General features: G+C 56.1%; 1 protein-coding gene across 2 annotated transcripts; it reads right to left on the reverse strand.

The window, feature by feature from the left end:
* Positions 1 to 259: 259 nt before the first annotated feature.
* Positions 260 to 23325, reverse strand: LHX6 (LIM homeobox 6). 2 transcript variants are annotated; one of them, XM_042913695.1, is made up of 10 exons: positions 23237 to 23325; positions 22020 to 22091; positions 21440 to 21622; positions 20960 to 21081; positions 11954 to 12174; positions 9240 to 9340; positions 8924 to 9019; positions 8532 to 8706; positions 5313 to 5416; positions 260 to 375 (listed from the first exon to the last, which is right to left on the reverse strand). In XM_042913695.1, the coding sequence occupies exons 1-10, from the start codon at positions 23318 to 23320 to the stop codon at positions 355 to 357; spliced, it is 1179 nt and encodes a 392-aa protein (XP_042769629.1). In that variant the 5' UTR covers positions 23321 to 23325; the 3' UTR covers positions 260 to 354. The 2 variants fall into 2 exon arrangements, with proteins under 2 accessions (XP_042769629.1, XP_042769628.1); XM_042913694.1 differs by lacking the exon at positions 260 to 375 and having other exon boundaries at positions 5016 to 5416.
* Between the last annotated feature and the right edge of the window lie 602 nt (positions 23326 to 23927).

The raw sequence follows: 23927 nt of genomic DNA on the forward strand, positions 1-23927 counted from the left end.
TTAGAAGGCTGTTGGCGTTGCACGGTTCAATTTGGCCTTTTGCTATTGTAATCAGCTTAAGTTGAAGATGACTCCTGTCTAAGTGGAAACACAGGCCGTTGTTTTCGCCCTGATTCCAAATTTCAGGGAGCTCTGCCTTGGGAGAGGAGGACTCCGCAGTGCTCTTGGCAGGTTCTGGTTCTCAGCAGGAGAAGGGAAGGCCAGGCCCGGGGGCCCAGCTGGCGGCGGGCGGGACGGTGGGCGAGGGGCGGGCGCGGAGCGGGTGGGCCCCTGGCAGTGGCTCGGGCACGGGCTTCCGGCGGCTGCGGGGCGGTTGTGGGGCGCCCGCGGACGGATGCGGAAGTGCCAACGGCGCTAGTACTGGAAAAGAATGACCTGCGAGAGGAGGGAGGGGGAGGGGGCTGAGCTGGGGGCCTGACACCCCCGCCCTGGCCCCCTGCAGCCCCGCTCTCCCCCGCCCCCAGAGGTCCTCTGAAGGCATGGAGAATGAGGGTGGCTCGGGACCCAGATCTGGGTTCCAATCCTAGCTCTGTCACTCGCGGTGAGACCCTGGGCAACTCACTGCCCCTCTCCGAGCCCGTTTCCTCATCTGTATAACGGGGATGACAAAACCTCTCTCTCAGAATGGGGAGGGTTCAGTGAGACACAAGGGCAGCAGCACATGTCTACTGGGCACTGCGCCCTGCCCCTGGCGCCGTGTAACGTGCCTTCCTGACGTTATGGAACAGAAGACTCAACCCCCGTGGGCGCATCCCGCCATTGTCTCCATTTGACGGGGAGGGCACTGAGGGGGGCAAGAGAGGGGCAAGTCAGGAAGCTCACGATCACACAGCTAGGCAGAGGTGGCCCTGGGTCCCGCAACACAGTCCTGGCCCCAGACCAAGCTCTCTTTGTTGTAACGCGTCGCTTCTGCGAGGCCATGGGGACAGTAGTCATCGACGCTCACTACACATCAGGCAGCGGGCCAAGCCCTTCACGCACTTCATCATCACCAAGCCAAAAGGCGGCCAGGTGCCTGACACACAGCGGGCGATCAAGAACTGTCTGCCCCTTTCCCTCTCCCTCTTCCACCTAAAGCACCTGGCTGACTTCTCATTGCCACCAACAAGGCCAGTTCCCTGAAGTTCAGGTCAAGGATTGCTGGCTGGCTAGTCAATGGGAGGTGCCTTTTCATAGTAATGTGTCAGGAGGCGCTTTCAAGGGGTCCAGGGACATCCAGTAGGCATGGCCATATGGCCGTTCCATTTTCTGATCAAGAACATGTCAGTCACTATGAGGAGGAGCTGGAGGAAAGCAATGGTGATGATCTCCAAAAACATAATGGAAATAACCAACATCTATGGGGCACTTTCCGTGTACCACGCACTGTGCCAAAGTCTTCACCTACATTATTGCATCTACTCTCAGCAACAACCTTAGGTGGCGGCAACGATAATTCTCCCCATTTTGCGGGTGTGGGAATGGAGGCTGAGAGAAGCTAATTGTGTTCCCAGGTCTCACAGTGAGAGGGCGGCAGAGCTGGGATTCAGAGGCTGGCCGACTCCAGAGCTCACACCGCACTGGCTCACCCCAGTGAGCTCTTCTCTGACCTCTGGGATGCCTGGCTTTGGGCTCTTATTAAGAGAAGCTGTCTCAAGAGGGATAACTCTGGTAAGACCCTACCTTCTGTGGGCCCCAGTCTCTCCGTCTGATCAATGACAGCATGGCTCTGATTTCTAAGAGCTTTCCAAGCTCCAAAATTGTGGAATCGGGGGACATGACCAAGAAGAAGTACGGTTCTGGAAACTTTCAGGAGTGTGTGGCCAAATGACGATGTGGCGGAGGCAGGGGATGCGCCAGGCAAATGCTCAGAACACGGTCCTCCTCGCTGGGCCAGCGCTGGTCCTGAGTGGGTTCAGGGGCCTGCCCCAGGGCCTACTGAGTCTCCTCACAGCTGGGCCAGTCAGGCCTGGAGGCATTCGGGAGAAAGTCCGTGCAGTCTTGCCCTGATCACACATGACCAGGTCTTGTGGGTTTGGCAAGAGATGGACAGAAAAGGTCCCCGGGAGCTGGCAGGAAGGACTGATAGGGAGAGGGTGGGAGGTCACGAAGGAGGGAGAGACATTTTTTTTCCAGAGCTGCTGGATGTGAAGTTGGGGACGAGGCCCAGCAGGAGAAAACTCTGGCTCAGCAGCCAAACCCAGGGGCCAGAAACCTTGTACAGCAAGAGCTGCCAGACCCGAGACTGGCTCATCCTTCAGACTGAACCAGACATAACCACAAGCTTAGCTGAGTAACCAGGAGACAAGGGCTTGGCTCCAAGTGCTGAGCCCAACCCTAAACATTTCCAAGGCTCCCCTCTCCGCTCCCTTCTGGGCCTGGTCCAGGCCCTTCATTATGTGACCTCTGTCACCTCCTTGGCCTTCCGCCACACTAAACATCCCTCGGTCCCTCAGACCCAGGCTCTTCCATGCCTCTGTACCTTTGCACATGCTTTTTTCTTGACATGGAACACCCTTCTTCCCATTCCCTGCTTCTCCTTACAGCTCAGCACTTCTTCTGGGTCCTCAAGGGCCATGTTCATCCATCATCTCAACTGCCCTGTCACCCTGCTCGCCTCCTGCTCTAAGCCACATGCTTCTTGAGGACAGGGACTGTGCCAGCTTGCCTCTGCAGTCCCTGTGCCAGGGCTGACGGGACAAGCGCCCTCTCGCAGGAGAGTGGCAGCTTTGAGGCCGGTAGTCCTAGGATCGAGGCCAGCTCTACCCACACTCACTGTGTGATGCTGGTGAGCTCCTGCCCCGAGCCCAGGTTTCTGCAGGCGTGAAACGGAATCAGAATCATCCCCCCAGCGAGGCTGTGATGGGTGAGGTCAGAGAGAGCACTGTGTAAAGTGCTGCACAAGAGGAAGTGATGACTGACCTGTACGGACTTCAGAGTCCAACAGATTCGAGGCATCCCTGCACGCCACCCTTCTGAGCCTCAGTTTCCTTATTTTCACCACAAGGATGGCCATCCCCACACCCACAAAGTGCTTGGAAGGCATCAATCAGACAAGGTCCGTGACGCACCTGCCGTGAATGGAGTCGCTGAAGCAACAGCAGCTCTTGCTGTGAGCAGGACAATCTTGGCGGGTGTTCACGGGGCGCGCTCACCCACCACCAGTTCTGTGGGATTTTGTATTACACGCTACCATTTATTTATAAATCCATCTGTCCAGCTAGGCTGTCTGCACTACAGACCTGCCCCATGGTGCCCAGCACAGAGCCTGGCACGCAGCAGGTGCTCATTCAGGAGGCAGAGTAAGTGGAGGCGTCCTGGAGGAGCGCCCCCCCACCCTCCGCCTCCCCAGCAGACTCTCTAGGGGTGTGGCTGGGGAACCTGCTTCTTTATAAGCTTCCCAGGTGATTCTGAGGCACGCCAAGATGGTGCTCTGCTGGCCTGGAAGGTGTCTGGAGATCCTTCCAGATGGAAGGCACCGGCTCAGTGTTCCTGGCCCACCACAACTGCTGACTCCTGGGGCTCCCTGCCTCCCTGAGGACTGCTACTACGATGTTTCTAAAAGAGGCCTCCATTCAATAAAACCAGAAAAATAAAATAAAATACAATAGGGGCGCCTGGCTGGCTCAGTCAGTGGAGCATGCAACTCTTGACCTTGGGGTTGTGAGTTCGAGCCCCATGTTGGGTACAGATATTACTTAAAAAAATAAAATCTTGGGGCACCTGGGTGGCTCAGTCAGTTAAGCAATGGACTTCGGCTCAGGTCATGATCTCACGGTTCGTGGGTTCGAGCCCCACACCTGTGCTGTCAGCAAAGAGCCTGGAGCCTGCTTCGGATTCTGTGTCTCCCTCTCTCTCTGCCCCTCCCCCCTCAAAAATAAATAAACATTTTTTTTAATTAGAAAAATAAAATCTTTAGGGGCGCCTGAGTGGCTCAGTCAGTTGAGCATCCGACTTGGGCTCAGGTCATGATCTTACGGTTCGTGGGTTCGAGCCCCACATCAGGCTCTGCACTGACAGCACAGAGTCTGCTTTACATTCTCTGTCTCCCTCTCTCTCTGCCCCTTCCCCACTCATGTGCGCGCTCTCTCTCTCAAAAATAACTAAAATAAAATAAACTTAATAAAAATAAAAATAAAATCTTTAAAACTAAATCAATAAAACAAGAGGCCTCCAGGGCCTCCCCCCCTGCCCCAGGACAGAGTCCAGACTCCCCCACTGACAGCCCTGAGCTCCCCACCTCTCACTGTCCCTCCCAAGCCTGGGTGCCAGAAATGTTGAACTGCTCAGGGTTTCCCGAGAGCCATGGTGGCTCACGCTTTCTCTGATGAACTCTGATTCAGTCTTTGGGCCTGGGGGCAGATAGTGCCTCCCTCCGGAAAGTCCTCCTTGTGTTTCTCCCGAGCTGTGCCCCCGCTCTCCAGCTCCCTGGCCTCCCCCATCAGTTTGATTACACTGTGTGTGCTTCCCTTCCAGGCTGTGACCCCCTCGGAGCAAGAACCATGCTTTTTCCTCATCTCTATGCTCCTGGCAAGAGACTCGGGGCTACTGGGCAAAGTCAGTGCACAGCAAATGTCAGCTGAATAAATGAGGAAGTGTATAGGTTCCATCTGAGCAAGCTGGGCCTCAATTTCTCCAGTCCTAAAACGAGGGGTTGTCCTAGGACAGAGGCTTGCAAGGCTCACTGACAGGTGTCTTGCCACTGAGAGGGAGATGGGGTTTCTACCCACTCTGTGGTTTCACCCAGAGCAGCTCTATCCACTTTTATCTGTGTTATAGGTTATGGAAAAAAAAATTTTTTTAAGTGTGAGGTGCTTAAAAACAAAGCTTTCAAACCACTGGCTGGGGGATACCTAAGCACCCTTCTGGATATTCAGTCCTGATGCTTGAGATAACCAGAGATCCCAATTACACCAAGAAGGCCCTGCCAGTTGACCAAGGTCACCCCCGGCCTGCTATTCCAGGCCTCCCCAAGATAAGGGTATCCACTCCTAACAGACAGGGACAAAAAGGAGGAAGGAGGAACGGGTATCAGGGTGGGATGCAGGGTGGTGTGTGACACAAGCCTTTCCTGAAACCACAAGATTTGAGCCAAGTAACTAAATCCACAAATCTGAAAAAAAGAAGGCCACTTATTGGTGGGGGGCTACGAGGAGGCCTCTGGAGGGGCTGTGCACATAGAATGTGCCGCTCAAGTGACCACCTCGGGGGCCTGGTGGGGGCTGGAGTATGCTAGGCAGAGAGGATCTACCACAGAGCAGCATGGGGCCTACCTGAGACCCATCCCTGGCAGGAAGGCTCTCACCCACCACACCCAACCTGGCTCCATTTACCTTCTCACCCCGGTTGGAGAGCGGCCCATCCATATCGGCTTTGAGGTGGACGGGGGGTGCGGTGTAAGGCAGCCGGCAGTGCACCTGCCCGCACTGTACCTGACCTGTGGACGAAAGGATGCCTTGGAACCCATCCTGCAGCCTCTGTGCAGGATACCCGTGTGCCCCGTGCTCAGCAGGATGGAGTCCTGGGGCCAGTTTCATTTTGGCCACTTACCAGCTGTGTTGGCCCTGGGCAAAACTTCAACAGAGGGTTATGAAAATCCCTATAATCTATAAAGTGCTATGTGATAACTGCCCAGCTCACTGATAAACAAACACTCCTATGTATTTAACATCTATATGCAAGGCTGTACCCCATTATTAAGATCCTCCTTGGTGCCTTATACCTTCTTACCTGCCAGGTGTCACTCAGGCTTTACCTGTGTCCCTCCCAGAGGACCCTGCACTTGTACATCACCTTCTTAATGATGCTGTCCCTGATCACCCTGTTTATAACTGTACTCACCTCTACCCTCCCTGTCCTCCTTCCCAGCTTTGTTTCTCTTCCTTAGCACTTACCATCACCTGACTTACTGTAGATATCTATTGTTTACTTGGCATTATCTGTCTTTGCCAACTAGAATGCAAGGCCTAATAAGGGCAGGAATTTTTGTCTGACTCGAGAATTTTCCAGACTCTAGATCCTGATAGATTTCCAGTACCTAGAATGAGGCATGACACCTAGTAGGTCCTACACCTAGTAGGTACTCTTTGAATATTTCTGGCATGAATCTCTGTACCTTATTCCAACACCTAAAACTGTGGGGGGAAAGTCCATCCTCAGATCTGACCCGAATCTCTCATGTTTCCGTGTTTTACCACTACAGTGGAAAAGTCCATGGCCTCTCTCTTCCCTACACTTCTTCCTCTTTGGTCATAGGGTGGAAAAGCCCTGTACAGAAACTTAACAATCAATATGTAACTTAGGACAAGTCACCGTGCCTTTCTGAGTCACAGTTCCCTCATCTGTAGAGTAAGGCAGCTGCATGAGATTGGGGATTCTTAACCTGGGGTATTCTAGGAGTCCTGCGATCACATGGAAAACGACATGTGTACGTGCATCTTTCTGGGGTCCGATTCCAAAGCTTTTTATCAGATTCCAAGCTCTAAGACCCCAGGAGACTCAGAATTGTGTAACTTTAGTTAACAGCAGAGCAAACTGCTGAGGTTGTCCTTCAGCCATGCAAGAGGGGGCAGGTCCAAACACTCTCAACACTTCCTGCCCCAAGCTGGGTTCCACCTCAAGGGGAAGAGGAAAGGGGACCTCAGCCTTTTCTCTGAGCGTCAAAGACACATCTAGGCTTGATTGGCAAAGTATGTGGGGAGTTCTAGCAGGACTCTGAAGGCCATGGCCCCACTCCCAAGAGGGTCACCTAGGTCCATTACCAACCCCATGGCAAGGGCTAGCTGGTAGCCCAGACTCCTGGTATCTAGAGAGTCCTGGGTCCTTGGCACCTTTAAGAGATGAACTAGATGTTCAATGGGCTCTGTGCAGCTTGAACATATGTCATTGTTTAGAAAAGAAAGGAAGAAAAGTCCCTCCTACAGAGCAGGTGGCTCAGAAATGGAACAGCGCAAACGGACATGGTTTCCAGCAGGCTGTCTGGTGCGATAGGCAGGAATCTGCACTTCCAACTGTGCCAGCCAGAGCCACCACCACCATTACAAGAGCGGTTAATAGTTACCCAGCATCTACTGAATGCTGGAGACTTGAAGTCAGTGATCTCATCTGATGCTCACACACTGCTCTGAGATAAGGATTCTTATTGTCCTCGTGTTTGCAGATGAGGACATTGATATTCAGGGAAGCTACCAAGCTTGCCTGATGTCACACAGCTAGTAAGTGGCAAGGATGGCATTAGAAGCCTGACAGTCTCACCCCAAAGCCCACAATCAACCATTAAGGAACACTGCTCCTGTTCACTTACGTGGACCCTTGGTTTTCTCGTCTGCACAATGAGACAGTGATGTCTGATGTTTACAAACACGCTTAGTATAGTGTCTGGCACATGGCCGGGGCTCAGTAAACAGCAGGGCTCTCTCTGACCCCTCCTTCCCTTTCCATTTTACTTGGAGCCAGAGAAGGGAGGATTCATGTTTGTGGGTATGTTGTGGCCACTTCTATTTTTCTGGTCACACCCAGCTTTGAGGAAACAAACAAGCTCAACGGGAATGGAAATCTGTAATAAGCACCTGCTCCCTAGCAGATTCACTGAATGTTCATCCCCCAGAAATCCACAAGGCTACTCCCTCTCTCCTCCAGGTCCCTGCTCAAAGGTCACTCCACCTTGGCCCACTCCATCATTCCCATGGCATCCAGTCCCACTGACATGCCAGCCCTCCCTCCTTTATTAGTTGATTGTCTCTTTACCCATGTCCCACTCCAGAACGTGAGCCCCTGGAGCACAGAGTTGGTCTGTTATGTTCTCCGCTGTATCCCAGTGTTTAGCATGGAAAAGTATTTACTGAACACATCAATGGATTCTCACAACCCTGTGAGGTAGGCATTGTTAATGTCCCAGCTTACAGATGAGGATTCTGAGGTTCAAGGAGGGTAGGTAGGTGGGGATACTCCCACCACACGGGCCTTCTTCTGCAACCCCAAACACACCCATGCCACAATGCTTTCCCGACTAAGGCCTGCTTGCATTCATCTCCTCTGCTGCCCTGCACTCCTGCCTCCCCTCTCCTGGTGCCTCACTAATTCCTATCCATCCTTCCACTCTCAGCTTGCTGAGAGGCGTCATCTCCACACATTCCTATATTCCTATATTCCAGCACTTTTCCTATAGCAATCATCACAATTAAAACCATGCCCTCATCTGTCTGGTTATCGTGCCATGTTATCTCTTCCACGACAGCGCAGGTCCCACCAGAGCAAGCACTTTACCCGTCTTGTTCTCTCCCTAGCCCCTGGGCCCTCGCACACAGTGGGTACTTGGATGGTGTTTTTTGAATGGCGGAATGAGTTTTCTCTATGAAGGGTCCCGTCTCACTAAGGCGGAGACTGGGAACTTAGCCCCTCTCCCCAAACCCTAGGTCTGAGGGACCACAGAGCTCACGTCTTCACCCACCAGGCTCCGAAAGGCCTTCACCCACCACGCCTCCACCTCCCCGCGCGCTCCTCCGTGACCCCTCGCCCGCAGGCTAGGCGGTCTAGCTGTGGCGGTCACTTACTCTCAATGTAGCCGTGCAGGGTGACCATGCGCGCCCGCTCGGGGCTGCTGAACGGGGAGTAGTGGATGTCTTCGGACAGGGCGGAAGGGAGGCGGGACGGCGGCGCCCCGGAGGGCGGCACGGGATGCTGCGGTGTGTGCTTTTTATGACGCGCCCGGCAGTTTTGAAACCACACCTGGAACGACAGCCTCAGCAGCCTCAGCCTCGCGGAAAAGGGTCGGACACACCGCCGGAGACCCCAGGCGGGACTGCCTCGTTGCCTCCTGGGTAAGGGCGGCCACGTGCGCCCGGGCCTGCGGCTCAGCTGGAGACCAGCTACGCGCTGGAGAGCCCGCCCCCGGCCCCCTAGGCCCCGCCCCAGACCCGAAGGCCCCGCCCTCCCTCGGCCCCACCTGGATGACCCTCCTGCTGAGGCCCGTCATGTCCGCAAGCTTCTGCAGCGTCTGTGCGTCGGGGTTGTTGTCCTGCGCGAACTGCGCCTGCATAACCTGACGGGAGCAAAAGGGGCAGTGAGACAGGGACGCGCGGAGGTCTCCCAGACTGCGGCCCAATCAGAGGCTCCGGCCAGGAGGCCACGCCCCAGACAGCTACGGCCCCTCCCCGTCACCCGCGGGTCCGGGCAGAGGGGGCGGAGCCAGAGGTCCTCTAGGCCCCGCCCACGTCTACGCCCCACCCACAGCCCCGGCCACTCGCGGCGGGCCCGGGTACCTGCAACTGCTCAGCGGTGAAGGATGTCCGCGCGCGCTTGGCCGGCTTGGGCTGACTGTCCTGTTCCGAGGGCACTGCCCCCTCCAGCGTGAGGCCGTTCCCTGGGGGTGACAGAAGTGGCTGACCACGCGTCCCCATCTCTTCTAGTGGCATCCTGGAAAGGACGGGGGTGGGGGCAGCTGGTCCCTGGAAGGGTCAGGAGCGGAGTTGGCTGGGAGCGGGGATCCCAGAGTCCTAGTCCCTGAGCTCTGTCTTTAGGTAAGGGGCTTTCATTTCTGAGCGTCTACTCAGTACCAGACACTGCTCCTTCGGTGTGCCTTTTGGGTCTGTCTCACAGCCCCATTTTACAGCAGAGGAAAGAAACTAAAGCTCAAAGAGAAGAAAACCCCTGACCAAGACCTTTCGCCTAGTGGTTGACTTTAGCGCCCCAAGGGGACTCCCTCTTAGCTAAACTGGGGAAACCAAAGGCCAGTGGAGGTTAAGATGCAAGCAGGTTACAGAACTGCGGTTCTAATTTTGTAAAAATGTATGGAAGCAAAAAAGTTGAAAGGATATACGCCAAGGTGCTAGCAGTGGTTACTTCTGAAGAGTGCAATTATGGCTCTAGTTTCAATATTTCTGTAAGTTTTGAGGTTTTAACAGCAATCACATGTCACTTTATTTCTCCAAGGTTTAATTTCATTAACTGGAGCATATGTTAGCCATTCTCTTTCCACTTCTATTACTTTTACAATCACACTAAACATAGTCCCCCATTTTATTTTTAATACCTCATTTTTTCTAGGTAATACATGCTCCTCCTCAAAAACTCAGAAAATTCAGGTAAGCACAAAGAAGAAAATAAAAATCACCAGTAATTCCAGCACTATTCACACAACTAGTTGTAATTTTTTTTTTAATTAGGAAGAAGACTATGTTGGGGGGAAAAAACAAACAAACATGCCACCATAAATACATGGGGGGAAATCTGGGAAGATATATACTAAAGATATGAGAGGTGGTGACATTTGGAGTGATCTTTATTTTCTTCTTTTTGCTTAACCATCTTTTCTAAATTTTCTATGATGGACGGGTGTGTTTAAAAGAAAACCAGTAACCAAAACTGAGGGTTGCTCAGTAAAGGAGATCTGAGGCCCCAAGCCTTCATGGTAGGAGTCTGGGGTCAGCCTAGATGTGAGAGTTAGCGTTGTAACTGACCAGGCTGTGGGTAAGTGTGGCCCTGATAGGTCCAGATGTGGAAGAAGCCTGGGGTCACTGATGGGCCATGGTATAGGGGGAGCCCTGATTCCTGAGATTCCATCCCAGCGCCACTGCTGACTTGCCCACCACTGCGGGTAATTTCATACAACCCCAGCCTCATTTGCTTCCCACCTAGGCCCACTTAGTCCTGATCCTGGCAGGAGAAAGTGATAGCCTTGGTGTGGCCATGGTTTGGAACATTCTGGGGATTCCTGACTAGTCCCCAGGCTAGAAATTGAGGCAGGGTGGTCCACATACCTCCCAAGAGGCCCTGAGGCTGGGACAGACACTTTGTGGTATTAATGTCCCTTAGGAGAACAGGCAGGACAAGGATTGCTGTGCCATTTTTTAGATGGGAAAGTGAAACTTACAGGGGCAGCCACCTCCCAGCAGTCTCCCTTGCTTAATGAAGCCTGATTAAGCGGTCCCTGGAGCTCAGGAATGGGGTAGTATGGAATGGTGGTTAAAAGCCTGGGCTTTGGAGTTAAAGCAGACCTTCTAGGATGCAACCTTTGGCAAATCACATACTGAAGATAACCTCTGCCTGTTTCCTCATCTGTAAAATGGGGACACATCAGCTACTTCCTAGGGTTTTTTTTTGTAAGGATCACACAAAATAGTCCACGTTACAGAGAAGCTAGCAGCTTGCAAAGACCCAGACAGGAAAATCATGGAAAGGGTCCCTGACTCCACCTTCAGCCCAGCCTCCATTCCCCCCCACCCCTTTCTAACCATTTGTGACTCGGTCCTCACAATCTCTGGAAGATGTGAACCCTGTCTGCAGGCCTATGTGTCTTGAGGAGACACAGTATTGGGGCCAGAAGAGATTTAGGGGATCTTTCTAGTTGACCCATCTCTCTTGCACAGATGGGGAGACTGAGGCCCAGATAAGAAAGGAAACTTCACATATCAGTACAGCATGCCAGCAGCAAAACTGGTGCTCAGGTCTCCAGACTCAGAGGCCTTTTCCCTCACAGCGTAGGCTGAACCCCGCCCCCCAAACCTCTGGCTTGGAGCTGCTGGCATGGGCGTTGGGAGAACAGAGTTGCATCATCTCTCTAGGACTGGCCCATGCCCAGTTCCAGGCAGCCTGAAGGGATCAGCCCTCAGGCCAACCAGAACTGCCTAAAGGTGGAGTAGGCTGCCCCATTGTGAGAATGAGCTCTAGGGTTCATTGGGTGCTCCCTGCCTTTACAACACATGGGCTCATCTATCTTTGAGAAGGTGTCTTATCATTGGCTCCATTTCACAGATGAGGAAACAGTTGCAGAGACAGACTACCATTGCAGGCTCTCAAGCAATGGTGGGCCAAGAGCGCATGCGCCGTGCACGGCCCCGCGCCCACTCAGTCTCCAGGCAATAAAGGAAGCGCCTGCTCCCAGAGGAGTGTGGTCAGTTCCTGGGGAGCTGGGCTGAGGTGGGAGAGGGCGGGGCACAGAGGTGTGGCAGGGTGCTGGGTGGGGCGGGTTGGGTACCGTTCTCGGCGGCCCTCTTGAGGTTCTCGATCATGGTGTCGTAGTGGATGCGGCACAGCACCTTCTCTTCGACCAGACCAAACTCCTCGCCCGTGGACAGCTGGCGCTTGCACGAAAAGCAAGCGAAGCAGGCCAGATGGTAGGCGTTGCCGCGTGCCCGCCGCACCCAGTCGCTGGCATAGATCTGTCGGCCGCACCGTGCACACTTGGTCCCAAATCGGCTGCGGGACACCGGGGCAGGAAAGGGGGTGGCGAAGCTCAGACAGGCTACCCCTTCCACCTCCCAGTGGCCCGCTGGCACCCTGTCTCCTGGCCTCCCTCGCTCACAAATTTCCCTTTGCCTGGATCTGCCCCCTACCCCACCCCCCTGCAGACACCAGCTTACTCTGAAGGTGAGCTGGTGGGTGGTTTTATTTTCTTCTTAGTGCTTTTCTGAGTTTTCCAAACTTTCTACAATGACTCCTTATATTTATATATAACTAATCTGTTCACTCAAATGTATCATGAGTGTTAGGGAAAGTGTAATAATATAATAACAGGCCAAATTTTGAGCACTTACCACGTGCCCAGCAAGATTCTAAGTGTTTTGTATTGCGTATCCCAACTAATCTTCATTTTGCTGATGAAGAAAATGGGGACCAGAGAGGTAAAGTAAGTTGCATAAGGTCACACAGCCTGCAAGGCTAGAAACCCACGATGAATAAACCATACCCCAGCTGTAGAGATGCTCAGGGTTTCTTGGAAGCATAGACAGATATGCACTTACTGGCTTTGTGCCCTTGGGAAAATTATTTAACCCCTCTGAGTGCTCACTTTCCTTGCCCTGAGCTGAACTAGGTGACAACAGCAATGACTACCACTTAGTACTTAGTACTTTGAGTCTAAGTACTATTTGAGTCTAAGTCTATTAAGTACCCAGCCAGTCCCAGGCTCTGGAGCCCCATGGCATTCTAACAGTAAATGTTAAAAAGACAAAAAAAAGTGGGGGGGGGGAGGGGCAGATCGAATGCTTCCTCCCCCTTAAGCCTTCCTTGTTGGGCCTTTTCCCCATCTTCTCCCACCTCGAGGTGCAGCTATTTGGGTATGACTCCCTTCACCACCAGACTGCGAGCCCCTCCAAGAAGAAGCAGGAGTCTGGTTTATCCTGTCCCAGAAGTCAGCCCAAGGCCTGACCCCTGAGCACCTGGGAAGGTTTGTTCCTTAAGTGGATGACTCATCCTTTGACCCTGTCCCAGCCCTTTAGGCCTCAGTTTCCTCTGCTGCACACTCTTTCAGGGGATGATGTTACCACTCATCCAGCCCCCCAAGCTTAGAAACCTAAATCATTCACTCCTCCCTTTCCTCAACACTACATCTAACGGATCATCAGGCATTGTTGGTTCTTTTTCCTAAGTATCTTTGGGATCCATTTCGTCTCCAGTCCCACAGCTGCCCTCCTCCTAGGCCAGTATCTGTCTGCCCTGATCTCCCTGCTTCCAGCACCACCCCTGGCAACCATTCCTCCACACAGTGGCCACAGAGAAGTTTCCAGCATGCACGGTGCATCCTACCCTGCCCTGCTTAAAATCCTTTGCTGATTCCACTCTACCTCAGGATCTGGTCCAAGAGCCTTGGAATTTACAAAGCCCAGAAGACCATAACCTCTTAGACTCATCTCCTCCCTAACTTTCCCCACCCCATACCCAAACAGGAGTCCCAGGCAGCCACAATGGAAGGTCAGTGCCAGGTCTCTATGGCCCCCTCTGAAGCACTTTCCCGGCCCAGGTCTTTGCACAGACTTTGTGCTCTTCACACACCCCCTCCCTGCAGAGCCCTCCAGTCCCAGCACCAGGCTCTCAACATTGGTCAGACAGGTTTGTAAATGTCAGATTCTTCGGTTCTCCCTCCCACCCCCTGCAATCCTAGGAGAGAACCAAGAAGATTTGCCCTGTGTCCCCAGGGCCCGCACACTTGCACCCGGAGGAGCATTGGGAAATGCTTGTGACTGTGTGGAGAAAACAGCCCGGCAAATGCACTCTGGTTACAGCCTCGCCTGTCTTGCCGAATGCAAGCAACTGTCAATTGAATAAACGATCTTGGGTTGAACTGAAAGAGGGAGCGCGGAGGCCTCCGCCAGCCCGGCTCCCAGACGTAACTGTAACGCCACTGTCTCTGACCAGGACCGCAGGAGGACCCTGTCCCTGGCAGCGCGGTTTGCTCAGCTAAGGCTGCACTGTGCGCCTTTGCTGGGTCAACCGCCCCCTAAACTGAGGCGGCTCCCGACCTTGGAAACTCGGCTTCCCCAGGGACAGCCTAGTACAGCCCGCGGTTTCTTTCCCAATCCCTCAGTAAAGGGGAGAGGAAACCGCTTAGCCCACCCCTGCCTACTCTCGCCGCGGGGCAGACTGGGGGTTCCGCTGCCTGACTCGTTGTACACGGATTAGGAGCACTTTCCGGCCCTGGAGAGGAGGGAGAAGACAGCAGTGTGCAGAGCCATGAAAGCGACTCAGGGACCCAGGGCGCAAGGTCTTCATTGCACACCATCGACTTGGTGCAACCGCGTGAGGTGGAGACTCTAGCACCCGCTTTGCACACGTGGAATGGGAGGTTCAGAGCGGACAAGTGACTTGCCCAAGACCACAAAGAGTGTGGGGCGGGGGTCGAGGTCCGCTCTGAGGTGCAAAAGGAACCTAGTCCGTGCTGAAGCAGCAGGGCGGGAGATGATAGGGACTGGATCCCAGTTGTATTAACTGGAAAGGGACCTGGTCTTACCCCCGTCGCGTCCCTACTCCCAGCCACCGGTCCCAGAAAGTCCCGCGCGTAGGGCCTGAGGCCCAGCGGGCTCGGGAAGGCAGAGAGTGCGTTCCCGGGGAGAGGGGAGAGCCGGGGAAGGGAAGGTCCCCGGCCTTCAGACTCCAGGTGAGAGCGGTTGCGTTTCCAGCCTGTGGTTTCCGTGCGCCCCCGCCCCGTGAGCTGCGCCAGAGTCTCCGACTCCGGGTCCCCGGGCTAGGCTGTACGGGATTCCTCGTCCTCCGCCAGAGATGAGTCCACGACACCCCGCACACCCCTGATCTCCCGGCTCCCCAAGTCCGCAACGCCCGGGCGCGGTCAGCGCCTACACTGTGCACTGCTTACTCCGAGGAGGACGCCGCGAGTGATCTCTCAGCAACTTTCTCACCCTCCACATGTCACCCCAAACGACAAGAGCTGTCCCCAGCCCTAGGATCTGCCCGCGCTCGCCGTGGCTCCGCCCAGTCAACGAAATCACCTTTGCGAAAGATCCTTGGGTGGGGGTGGGGGTGGGGTCATTATGCAGTTTTGGGTGCGTTGCGGGCCGCTCCTGAAACGTATCCTCCACCCAGGGCAGGGGTCAGTGGCACAAACAAGGGGGCACGAGGAGGCTTACGGATCGAGGCTCTGACAAACCGATTGACTCCTTCCCAGGCGGGCAGCGAGGCCCGAGCCGCGGGATTCCGGAAGCAGCGAAATTGGCGGCGAGACAACGAAACTTCAAGAATGGGGTGCTCGGGAGCTGCGAAGGGAGCGCCAAAGGGATTAGGGGGCGCGGCTACTCCCCTCCACCCCCAGCCTTGTGCGCGCGCCTCCCTGGGTCCCCGCGCGCACCGCGGGGTAAAGGCTCCAAGGACTGAGGCGCTCGGCGCATGGACGCTTCGCATCCTGGCAACTGCCGAAAGGAGTGGGGTGGGCATCGCGCGTCTCCTTGCCCTCTCTCCCCTGAGGACGGACCAGAGACGTCTGGGTACTCGCGGTTGTGCAGAGGGAGCTGTGCGCCCTTGGCCAGGGCAAACTCACTCTTCTGGCCTACTTTCTCTGGATACCGAGAGGTGCTCAGTCATTATTTGCTGGGTGAATGAGCCTCAACGAAAGAGCCTTTCCCCCCGTATTAAGCTACCCGAAGCTGAACCGAAGCTCGAGTGGGAAGGCCAATGTTAGTTATAAAGCTGGTGAGCCGGTGGGGAAACTCAAACCAGAATTCAATTATTTTACGTTCAGGACACTCACTTGCTGGCCGTGGGGAGATTCTAAGAGGCAAACAAGGTGGATTGGAGGTGGAGCCCTTCCTATCCCCTCTGCTCCTTCCCTTCTAGGCAAACTCTTAGGAGAAGAAGCCAGAAAAAACAGAACCAGCAATTACGAGGTTAAAACGCCCCGCGCCACGGAGGTCCCGGCCCTAGGCCCCTCCCCAGAACTCCTCTCTCCGCTCCCCCAACATCTGTCCCCCAACAGCTGGCGGCCGCTGGGCCGCTCTCTGCCGCGGTGGGGGGCCGCTTCCCAGCTATAAGCCTCCCTGGGGACCTTCGCTCTGGGGGAGGGGGTGGGTTTCTCCCGCAGGAGCCCGCGGTTGGAGCTTGGGCTCTAGGAGGAAGGCCAGAGAAAGCTGAGGGCTTGCCCTAAGTCACATGGGCCAAGCCAGGGACAGGAACTTCAGCCGGCTGCCCGCGCCCAGCCCAGGACACTCTCTGAACCCCACCCGTATCAACGCCAGGAGCAGTAGTTAACCCTTTATTCCCCACTCAAATGGGCAGGAGGCAAGGGGGCCAGGAACCATGGTGACCTGATCCTGACAAAGTTGATCTAGTCACAGCCCCTGAGGAAGTCACTCCTGTCCTAGTCCTCCCAGGGCCCATCCAGGGAGAGTCACACACCAGAGCCGGTGCTCCCTGTGGAAGCCAATGGAGAGAGGGCCTTCAACTCCTTAGGGCCAGGAGAGAGAGGTCTTTGCCACTCCACCGGCCACATGTTGTAGGGAGAGCTACTGCTGACATATCTCCCCTATAAAAGACCAGTACAGAATGTTTAGACACAGGGATTGTGGTGTCCACAGCCATGGGGCTTACCCAGGCTCTGCCACTTACTAGCCGCATGGCCTCACCTCTCAGACCCTCAGTTTCCCCTCCTCTAAGGTGGGGATGATGAGAGTATGGTAATTACCGGGTGGATTTGAGGATTCACTGGGATAAAGTATGCAATGAGTTAACAATTCCTGGCTGGAGCAGAGTTCTATACATTCTGGCGAGCAGTATCCTCACCCCTGCCCAGCCCCTCTTACCCCCTCTCACTGTGTGACCCTGGGCTCCACTTTTCTCTCTCCCCAGGACATCAGTCTCCCCAGCCATGCAATGGGCATGATGCTTCAGGAAGCTGAAGGGGGAGGCACTGTAGATCAGTCCATGCCCTGTTCGGCAGGCAGCAGCGGCAGGTGTGTGTGGGGGGGTGGGGGGGGGTCGAAGGTAGAGACAGCTGTCTGAGGTTGTGGTTGCTGAGGGCAGTGGAGATATGAATGGCCCAGGAAGGAATGCTATTTTTCCCTCAGGACTTTTCTTCACTTCTTGGAAGGAAATAGAAAGAAAACGGTCTTAACCAAAAAAGTGAAGAAATTAAAAGCAATATCATATTTCCCTGGTGGTAATTTCTTTTTTTCTGCTAGGGCTCAGGGAGCGAGGGTTACTGGGAATCTGACTGAGGCCACAAGGGCTGCTGAGGTCCCTCTTTACAGAGAGAGTTGGAGAAAGTGAGGCAGGAGGGCTAGCAGTCTTGCTAAGGGCATCCTCTGTGCTCTGCAGTCTCCTTCCCCGGTGAGTTTGGAGAGCTTTCCTAACTTCTGACTTCCTGAGCCACCAACACCAGGCTCTGCTAAGGGAGACTATTGGGGGTGGTGGTGAAAAGAAGGAGCAAGATGAGGCATAGAAAAGCGGAGAAACCTTCCCCTAAGGGATAAGACCAGAGATTAGAGGACCATGGAAGCCCCCTTGTGCCCTCTCCATGAGGTCTTGGCCACTTCCTCCCTCCCTCTGTCCCACTGAGAGATCTGGTCTCTCTTTGGGCAGAATGCTCCAGGCCCTATCCCACCAGACCCTTGACCTTGGGTTTCAGGAGGCAGAGGGCTAGGGAAACTCAGTGCATGGCCTCTCCCTGAGCCCCAGCTCTTGAGGAAGAGGTCTGCCTCCCACGCCACCCCAGGAAAAATTCCCTTGCAGCAGCCACCCTGAGCCTGGGCTGCTGCTGAGAGCAGGCAATAGTCCATGCCTGGTGCTCCACGGCTTTTTCTTTCCTTTTTTGTGGGTTTTGTTATTTTTGTTACAGGTGGAACTGTCAGGGATGGGTTACGCCTGCAGGGAGACTTGGCTGGGATAGAAATGATCAGGAGAGCCCCAATTCTTCCCGCATCCCAAGGAATGTGAGCTTTTATCCCATCCATTCTCTTACCTCAAAATCTGTTTTAGTTTTGCTTTGGGGGCTCTTGTCACTGGAAAAGGATTAACGCTCAGAACCTGCAACCTAGAAAAGGCCTGGCCCCATCCTTCCAGACAAGCCCTGCTCCCCCAACCACCAGAGGAAATGCTATCAGGGGACTGTGCCCAGCACCCACTCTGCCAATGGTGCCAATGGTGCCAATCCAGGCATCCGTAGCACCTGCCATTTAGGGAGGCGCTACGGAGACTTTCTCCCTGCCCTGGCCTCCTTGGCAGTTCAGACAGACAATCCTGGAAGTTGGACACTGAGGGCAGAGAGATGTAGTTACTTGACCAAGGTCACACAGTGATTATTGACCTGGCAGACCCCACTTACTGCCCGTACTCTCAATAGCTACACATCCCACCACTGCAGTGGGAAGGGGGACTCCAGAGCCAGTGGAGGCTCTGAACAGCAGGGTCAGGACCTGAATTTTGACTCTTCCTTGAAGGCCTAGTAAAGCACCGTGTCCCAGAAGATTCGGTCCATCCTGGGCACGAGCTGAGGCTAGAGAAACAGCGAGGAAGTGTGGACAAGTGGTTCATGAAGCTGCCAGGTCCACCATCACCGGGAGGGCCCGGAGAGGAACCTAGCCCTGCCTTACTCTGCAGGAGGAGGCTGAGATACCATCCTGCTGGGTGCCCCAGGCGGGAGCCCTGTCCCTGGCCAGCTGAGGAGCCCCATGAGCCCTAAAACAGCAACTGGCTTGGCTTTTGGTTTATTTGTTTTTTTGGTGTTTTTTTTTTTTTTTTTTTTTTTGGCTTTGTTTTTAACCGAACGGAGTCAGGCACAGAGCAGGGATGTGGCAAGACAGGGACTCTAACCTTCATTTCCTGCCCAGCCAGCCAGCAGTCGGATGGGGCAGTGCAGAAAGACACCATGCTCCTGTTACATTATCACACAAGGATAACCCCCTCTGACGCACACGTGTGGCAGTCCACATCCACACACCCACGTTCACATCACACCCTTGGCTCCTCAATGCCAGGGTTAAGGCCTTAAGCAGGAATGCTCCCTCAGAGAAGGGAAAGGGGGGGGGGGGAGGAGGAATGATGAGATTTCGGAATTCTTGCTTTGTCACCTCTGCGTCCCTGTACAGATGTAATCGTGTCTTGACTACCTTGCGGGCATGTGCACACACACACACACACACACACACACACACACACACCAGGCGAAGTCCCAACATTCACACAGAGACACACACTCCTGACACACATTTAAACTAAAAGACAAAAATGGTCATAAAGGACTACACACACTGTCCTCATACCCCTGACCTTGCTCAGTGATGCATTGTGGCACTGCACAGATCCGGACAACAGAGAGACACAATACGCTCCTTGCATGCTGAGTCCCAGGCCACCTGGGCGAGCTCTCCTCTCCCAACGCACACCTCAGCTGCAAGGATCTTTCACAAAAGGAAGAGTCCGCTTCTGAAATCATGCTTCCTATGCTTTTCCCAGAGTACTCCAGACCCAAACGCTGCAAACTTCGCCCTAGACTCAAGATCTCTTTCCAGGTGCCAAGGAGACTCAGAACCAGAGGCAAGGAGGCAGGAATTAGCCTCCCACCACTTTCCTTGACTCTCAGGGCCAGGGGTCTTTCTAGGAAGACTGAAGCCATGACCTCCGCAGAGACAAGGATGGGAAGGATGTCTGCGGGTTAGGTAGCGGTTATAGGGGAACAGCTTTCACCACTTCCTGACAAAGCCCTTGGGGACAGGCATCCCTCCCAGGAAACAGTCCCATTCCACTCTCCCCACTCCGTAGGCCTGGAGGCCCCGCCTCAGGTTAGGTTCACGCTTCCCGGAGGGATCACTCCGGAGGCGGCTGTGCCCCTGACCTCGCTGTGACCTCGACCCCATGACCAGGTCAGGCCTGAGATCGCGGTTAGGAGCCGGGGCTGAGATGAGGCGGCGCGGCGAGAGCTGCCCAGACGCGGCTCTGCAGCTCGGAGGGCCCAGCCCAGGGTAATGCCACTCGCGGCCCTGACTGCTGTGCCGGACAACCCTGACCTTCCCGGTGGCTCAGAGTCAGAGCCCAGACCCGCAGAGGCTGAAGCCCCGACCGAAACGACGACGGAGCTGAGACTGAAACAGGCGCCTGGGACCCGGGCAGGATCCCAGACTGGAAATGCGACACTCAAACGACGCCAGGGTCTGAGTTGAGGCGGAGCCGGAGACAGAGGTTGGGGCTTAGGAAGAGGCGCTTGGATATGAGAGCCGCGAGGCTAGTGCTTGGGGCCCCCGACCAAGACCCAGACCCACAGCCAAGTCAAGGGCAAAGACGGAGCGGGAGTCGGGAGCCCGGCTCAGGGTCCGGCCCCGGAGAGATGCCGGCGCGGCTGGAGTCGGAGCGGGAGTTGGAACCCAGAGCCGAAGCGCACTGTAGGGGCGGCCAGATCGCGTCTGGGATCGGAGCGGGTCGGAGCCAGAGACCAGGACGTCAGAGCTGGACCGCGGCGCTTGAGGTCGGAACCGGAGCCAGACACTCTGCAAGACCCGAGACGGAGCCAGAGACGCGACCCAAAGCGAGTGGGCCGCAGGAACCGGAGGCGGGTCGCGGGCCCGGACCTGTGCCTGCACCGGCGCGCGGCCTGGAGCTCCTCTTTTGGGGCGCTGAGAGCGGGCCGGCTGAGCCCCCGCGGCGCGCAGGGCGTGCACTCGGGATCGGGGCTCCGGAGCCAGAGACCAAGCGCTGCCAAAGGGTCCTCCGTGCGCGCCAGGGGCCTGCCTCCGGCGACACTGCTGGCCCAGCGGCGGCAGCCTACCTGAAGTAGTCCATCTTGCAGAAGATTTCCTTGTTCTTGATGTAGCAGCTGTTCTGCTGCCTCAGAGACGTGCGACAAACGGAGCACTCGAGGCACCGCACGTGCCAGATGAGGTTGTTGACCTGGGGAGGGGGCGGAGGTGGGGGCCGGCTCAGCGCGGGCCTCTTTTCACGCCCGGCCCCAGCCTCCCCGGCCCCGTTTGCTGAGATGGTCGCTGAAGGTCTGAAGGTGCGAGGCTGCCCTACTTTCCTTCTGTAACAAGGAAGCTTAGGAAGGTAGACATACACTCTTCCCATTTTTCAGACGGAAACCCGAGGGGGCAGAGAGACTCTAAGATTTGCCCAAAGCCGCACAGTCAGGCAGCGGCTGAACCAGGATTAGGAATTTAGTGGACCTGGCACCGGCGCCGCTTCCGTGCAGTCCTCGGGGCTGCAACCCACACCCCGCCAACACACACGCAACACCCCGCCCCTGGCTCACCTTGAGCAGATACCGGTCCAGGATCTCGAGGCCGCAGCTGGAGCAGATGTTCTTGCCGGCGGACGGCACGGAGGAAGCGGCAGAAGGCGGTGAGCAGACAGATGGCGTGCTAGGTGTACAAGGGGAGGCCCGACCCTCGTCCTTGTCTAGAGCGCCTGCCAAGGCCTCGGCGTCCGACTGAGCCTGCGGTCGGGGAGAGAGGGAGAACCGCACGCTGAGCTGAGCGCCCAGCCGAGTGAGTGCCAGAGGCTGCCGCCGCCTCGGAGACAAATCTGGGGCCCCAGCGCATCAGTCGACAACGAAATTCTCCCGAGTCGCCGCGCTATGGGCTACAGGATAGGAATGGAAGGGCCTATTGGAGAGGAAGGGACGGCCCCAACTTTCAACCCGCGCGTCCTGGGTGCTGGGGACGGTCAAAGTCTACACTTCCGGCCGGAAAACCGAGGCTCGGAGAGGGGCGGCGCCCTCCCGCAGTCCCCCCGCGCTTGGGCAGCGGCTTCGGGGCCGGAAAGCCGGTCAAGGTCCCCAGGGCGGGACAGCCGGGGGACCGGGGATCGAAGGCAGGGCCGAGCGAACTCACCATGGCTGGCGGCGCGGTCCCTTCAAGGCAGCGGGTGGTCGCTTTGCAGCCGGACCCTGGCTGGGCCATCACCTGGGGGAGGGGGAGGGAACTCAGGCGGCGGCGGCTGCACAACTGGCTCCGCGCAGCCTGAGCCCAGCGCCTCCCCGCGCCTGTTATATAAACCGGCGCGGAACAATGAGTCTTAACTTTGTAGTGGGCATTTAAAGCCCTTCCCCACAAAAGCGGTGTCTCTCTAATGAAGCAATTTGAATTTGGATTGGATTTTTTCCCTCTCTCTCCCCCTCTCCCTGCACTTAACCCGTGGCTCTTGAAGTAATCGCTTAGTTCCCTTGCAATCCAAGCCTCTGAGGGGGAAAAAAAACACGCGCACACACACAAACTACCTGCAATTAGAAATTGTCGTGAATGCCCAAGATAAGAGGTAGCCAGAGTGTCAATTCCAACTGTCAATCAGTGAGATCCATCAGGCCGCCCAAAGAATTGCAAATTTGATTTTTTAATGGTAGTAATTAAAAATCGAATTTTTTCTCTCTCCACCCACCCCCCTTTCCTCGCTCCCTTCTCCTCCTCTCGACACAAAATGCAAAAAGGAGAAAAGAGAGAAAGAAAGAAAATAAAAAGGAGATGGGTGGGGGGGGAGGCGTTTGAGGAAAATAAAACCCGGAGCGCTGGGAGCATCAGCCCTCCAGCCCAGCGCGCGCTTCGAAATTGATGCGGCGATATTGACACGAATTCAGGCGCCTTTGGAGGGCCAGTCGGAGGGAAACCCGGAGCAAAACGGGGGCGAGATTCGGGGGTGGGGGGGGAATGGAACCAAAAAGAGAAGACAGAGGCGTCCAAGAAGAGGAAAAAGCACCCTCCAGCCCCTCGGCGCGCCCGGGACCGGCCCCGCGTCGGGATTCTCAGCGTTGCGCCAGCACAACCCCCGGCGCATCGGCGCTATCAGCGCCTATTCAGACGGACAATACCCGCCTCGCCTCCTCTTGATTCGCCTGTGTCTTTGCTAAATCGCTTTTTGAGAAATTCCTCCAACATTTGCATAATGTGTTCCCGCTTTCCGCGACCCCCCCCCCCTCCGCGCTCGCGCGCGCTCACACACTCACAGACACACACTCACAGGCGCACCCCCGAACCCCTCCTCCCCGCGGCCGCCCGCCGCCCGGCCCCTGCCGGACCGTGGCCCGGGCCGCTCACCCACTCGCTCGCTCGCTCACCTGGTCGGTGGCGGGGCCGCCCTCGGCCGGCAGCCGGCAGCCCTCGGGCAGCGCCGGGGCGGCGTTCTCATGCTTCCAGTACATGGGCCGGGGAGCGGCGGGCTCGGCGGGCACGCAGCGCGGAGGGCCGCGCGGAGAGGGGCCACGGCAGCAGCGGGAGCAGAGGCTGAAGCAGGAGCTGGAGGAGAGCGGAGGCGCCGGCCCCGCCGCCCCGGGCCCGGCCCCAGCCCCCGCCCCCGGCCCGCGCGCAGCCCCGGCCTCCCCGGCTGCCGCCGCCGCCGCTGCCTCGGAAGAAGGTCCCGACAAACTTGGAGAGGCCCCCGCCTCCTCCTCCTCCTCCTCCTCCTCCTCCTCCTCCTCCTCCTCCTCCTCCTCGCCCTCCTCCCCCTCCTGGTCGTCCTCCTCCTCCTCTCCCTCCTCCTCGTCCTCCTCCCCCTCCAGCTGCGGCGGCGGCCGCCCTGCCGCTGGAGCCCCGCTCGGTTCAAGATGAGTCATGCGTGACCAATCCCCTCCCCGCCAAGGCAGAGCGAGACACACACAGCGAGGCAGCGACCCAGAGACACACACACACAGACATATAGACACACAGAACCTCAGAACTGCTGACAGAGACTCAGACAGCTGACATACAAAGGCATCAGAACCCCCACTTCCACTCAGCTCTCACTGCCGCCCCTCCCGCAGGGGGCAC

Source organism: Panthera leo, chromosome D4 (assembly GCF_018350215.1).
Source record: "Panthera leo isolate Ple1 chromosome D4, P.leo_Ple1_pat1.1, whole genome shotgun sequence".
In the NCBI taxonomy this organism is placed as follows: Eukaryota; Metazoa; Chordata; class Mammalia; order Carnivora; family Felidae; genus Panthera; species Panthera leo.

Excerpts from the sequence above, each read along its gene's own strand:
- LHX6 (XM_042913694.1), bottom strand. The coding sequence starts at position 23,320 with ATGTACTGGAAGCATGAGAACGCCGCCCCGGCGCTGCCCGAGGGCTGC. Across the intron at positions 21,623-22,019 it reads GGACCGCGCCGCCAGCCATG|GCTCAGTCGGACGCCGAGGC; the intron begins GTGAGTTCGCTC and ends CCCCGACCGCAG. Across the intron at positions 9,020-9,239 it reads TCACCGCTGAGCAGTTGCAG|GTTATGCAGGCGCAGTTCGC; the intron begins GTACCCGGGCCC and ends TGCTCCCGTCAG.